The 3792-nt window shown below is 34.2% G+C and overlaps 1 protein-coding gene across 1 annotated transcript; it reads right to left on the bottom strand.

Annotated features, from left to right (window-relative positions):
• Positions 1–1469: 1469 nt before the first annotated feature.
• On the bottom strand, positions 1470–3342 carry LOC136041452 (uncharacterized). Its single transcript, XM_065726134.1, has one exon. The coding sequence runs from the start codon at positions 3096–3098 to the stop codon at positions 2124–2126; it is 975 nt and encodes a 324-aa protein (XP_065582206.1). The 5' UTR covers positions 3099–3342; the 3' UTR covers positions 1470–2123.
• Between the last annotated feature and the right edge of the window lie 450 nt (positions 3343–3792).

Genomic DNA, 3792 nt, shown 5'->3' with positions numbered 1-3792 from the left:
GGATAATAAGCTTTTTTTAATGTTCAATCAAGCGGAAAGAGAGGGATGAGGAGAGAGCAGCCCCCCCCCCATATAAACGATAATTTCTGTTAATTTTAAGTTTTATATTGCTCCTTAGTATCAATTGAAAAAAAAAAACTTTTTTTTATATGTAATCATTCAAAATGATTGGCAAACAGAGACATTTATTATCTTTGTTCTTGTCTTAACTATTTTAATTGACTTGATATTTCGTGAAATTATGTGCAATGGAATACAATTTTGTAAGAGCTATTATGAAGGATGGATAGCTCAGTGGTTAGCGCTCCAGAATTGGGTTCGAATCCTGGTGTCGTAGGCTTACGATGATACAAATCATCGGTCAGCATGGTATTTGTTTTGTTTTCTTTAAGTTATTGTGGGTAGGCTATTGTGCAAGTAGGAGGAGGGGTATCACATGCCTGAATGACCGCATTTAAATGCCTAAGTTGTCTAACTTTCCATGGGCATTCACATGTATGCAGCTTTGGATATGTGTAAGGTCGCTGCAGGATGATACCTCCTATGTTATTATAGAGAAATATTTCTGATATTTATCTTATAGTTTTATTTATCTAAATTGATTTAATTTATATTATAGTTATTAAATTTAAAAAGAAATATTCGAAACAGTTTTTTCAAAGAAAAATAAAGAGCTGCACAGTAATTTTTTTTTTTCAGTAAAGTGCAAATTATTTGTTGATTTTGAGAAGGTAGGGGAGTTGTCAGCCCTAGTCAAGTTAATTTTGTCTCGTTTTGATTTTGACTTTACATTTTTTTTATTGATGTACTTATTTCATTGTTATTTTTTTTTTTCATCAAGGATTTTGTTGATTATCTTAGAAAAGTATTATCGGAGGTTTTATATTTTTCTCAGCTTACTCTAAATAAACTAATAACACCACTGAGGTAGCAATTGGTGTTGAATCCTTGCGAGCCCCTAATTCTGATATCATATGATATCAGCAGAGGTAGCTAAGCCCTTGGTTATCAAAACTTAAAAACGTCTAATAATTCATGCCATTAAATACGCAACTAAATGAGATCCAGCAACTCTATGAAGTAATATCTGTCAATTCAACAGTAATTTGAAGTCCCAAAATTTTTGCTTCAGAATTTCGAAAAAAAAACCAAAATCCTTGTAAAAATTGCGTTTGATCCAAAAATTCATTATTCGAATCGCCATGTTCTAAAGCCCCTCATTTGATGGGTTAGCCCACCAAACTCTCTACACCAAATAACCACGGGTACTATTACGTCTTCTTTTTGTTATCTTTATTATACCGATGTCCTCAGCCGATAAATAAAAGTTCAAATAGGGATAAAACCTATAATAGACAGTGATAACTTTCAAAGAAAAATACTAAATATTTCGGTCACTGTATATGTGACCAAAATATCTAGTATTTTATTGTGAAATCTATCACTGCTTATTAAAGGATTTTATCCCTATTTCAATTTTTATTTATCGTCATGGAAAGGCAGAGTGGTTTTCAAAATTATCCATGTCCTCGGATGATCGTTGAATCGCTATGTGGGACAAAACGACAGTTTTAGTGCCATCTCTGGAACAGTTGGAGTTCCGAGGCTGGAAAAGACTCTCTTTATTGCCTTGTGGCATATTGCTCTGGGTCTCGACTACAAACTGTAATAAGCTATTGACACGTACTTTCGGCAGTAAACTTTACACGAGGTAAAGGCAGTATTTATGCTATTGAGTTTGATGAAACAACTAACTCTAATAGTAAGATAGAGTTGCAAACCCAAATCCAATTGTCGTCTTTAGAGGACCAACGCTTTGTGGAAAGACATTTCAAAACAAGCTTTATCGGTCACACTACAGCTTAGGATTTAAAGACTGAAATGCTTTCTGAAATCGCTAGTTGCGGTTTATCCCTTTCGAAACGGTTTACATCGAGTAGTGATGGATCGAACGCCTTCAACAATCGTCACTTGATGTTGAGATATTCACTACATGGAGAATGCTTTTAGAAAGGGTCTTATTGAATTTGGCGAAACTTGTCCAGATACAATCATAAGAGTATATTATTTTTTCTTTGGCTGGCTTTTAATGGCTTTAAATGAATAAAAAGTACCAACCACAGCTAATGCTTAAAACCTTTTAAAATAGGATAAATAATCTCAAATGCATCATAAATTTCTTGTCTAGTTTTGGCACCGGTGATGATTACATTTCCATTAGCAAAAATTTTAAGGACAACCTTTGGTTTGACCATTCTATACACCAGCCCAGGGAAAAGCTCAGGTTCGTATTTGATAAACTTTTCATGGCCTCGCGCCAAGGCATCTAAACGTATTGAAAACTTGACATTACAGGAGCCAACCATATTTTGAATCTTGAAATTCAAGATTTTAGTAGCGAAGCCCAGTTTTTGTACAATTCTGGCATATTTTCTTGCAGCCAATCGCGAGACTTCTTCTGAGTTACCTCCAGTGCAGACCATTTTTCCAGTGCTGAAAATCAATGCTGTGGTCTTATGGTCTTTTAACCTCATAATAACGGCGGGATGCGATTTTGGATTATATTCTGTGTTTCGCGCTTGACTACAAATCTTTTTCAAGTTCAATTTACATCCAAGATCTACAGTAGATACAACGTTCTGAATAGCAGGAATAATAGAGTCACCTTGATAGCTGGATGTACGTACAACTGCAGGCACAGATGTAGCTGAGCGATATATACTCATTGATTTCTCATTCTGTCTTGGTACAACCGGAGACATCAAATCATCATCCTGAATTTGTGATATATTGGAATGATGCAAGTGGGGCAAGTTATTTGCAAACTCAGTAATCATTTTCATACTTGTACTGCAATAGTCATGGTCCACTGGAGACTGTGGAAAATTAGGTCCAGACCTGGGAATCACGGTCATACTCATATTGCAGTAATCATGGACTGCTGGAGACATCATATGATTAGCGTCAATTGGTGATATATTGGAATTCTGCAAGCGTAGCAAGTTAACAAAATACTTAGTAAAGCTCATACTTTTGACTTTTACGCACAGATGTTTCTCAACTAACTGATGTCGCATGGAGAACCGCAAGATATACATATATATACTGAAAATGACGTCATGTTCAGTAAAAGAATGACGTGATTTTCTTTACACACAACTATGATACTCATGCAATTTGAAATAAATGAAACTAAAATGACGTCACACTAACAGTACTGACATGGTGCATGCAAAAGAAGAATATAATTTGAAAATGCCAAGATATACCTGAGATATATACAAGCCTGACATATACATTACATATAAATGCCAAAATACACCCAAGAGCAATGTCAATTGTCATCTACTGAACTTAAAAAAACAACTTTTACTTCAAAGAAGTAAAATTCATTAAATTAATTAATTAATTAATATTAACGAACTTTATTATTATAATTATTTACAACAAAATATAAAGAGTAAAATTCATTATATATATGGCCATAATGAAGGTTAAAGCTGATCATTTATTTAGACTCAGAAAGACAAATACATACATTCAGTTACGTTACGTTACGTAATAGTCGAGATACGTTCAGGGGAAGTTCTGGCCTCTCTCGCACTCGGGGTGAAATCCCCCCCCCCCGTCTCAGAAAAGCATCACGCCAAATTTTAACAAAACTTTCATTTGTTACAATTCCACAAAATTATCATTTATTGCAAATACAAAATATTAAAATTACTTAAATTTGATCTACCCACTTATATTTTCAAGGCATGGTGATTAAGATATGGTAAAAAGAAAATGGTA

This window comes from Artemia franciscana, unplaced genomic scaffold (genome assembly GCF_032884065.1).
Source record: "Artemia franciscana unplaced genomic scaffold, ASM3288406v1 PGA_scaffold_23, whole genome shotgun sequence".
NCBI classification, from domain to species: domain Eukaryota; kingdom Metazoa; phylum Arthropoda; class Branchiopoda; order Anostraca; family Artemiidae; genus Artemia; species Artemia franciscana.
Note: the sequence above shows the minus strand (reverse complement) of the source record. Positions and strands in the feature narration are given on the sequence as shown.

Coding starts and splice junctions, on each gene's coding strand:
- LOC136041452 (XM_065726134.1), bottom strand. CDS start 3,098: ATGTATATCTTGCGGTTCTCCATGCGACATCAGTTAGTTGAGAAACAT.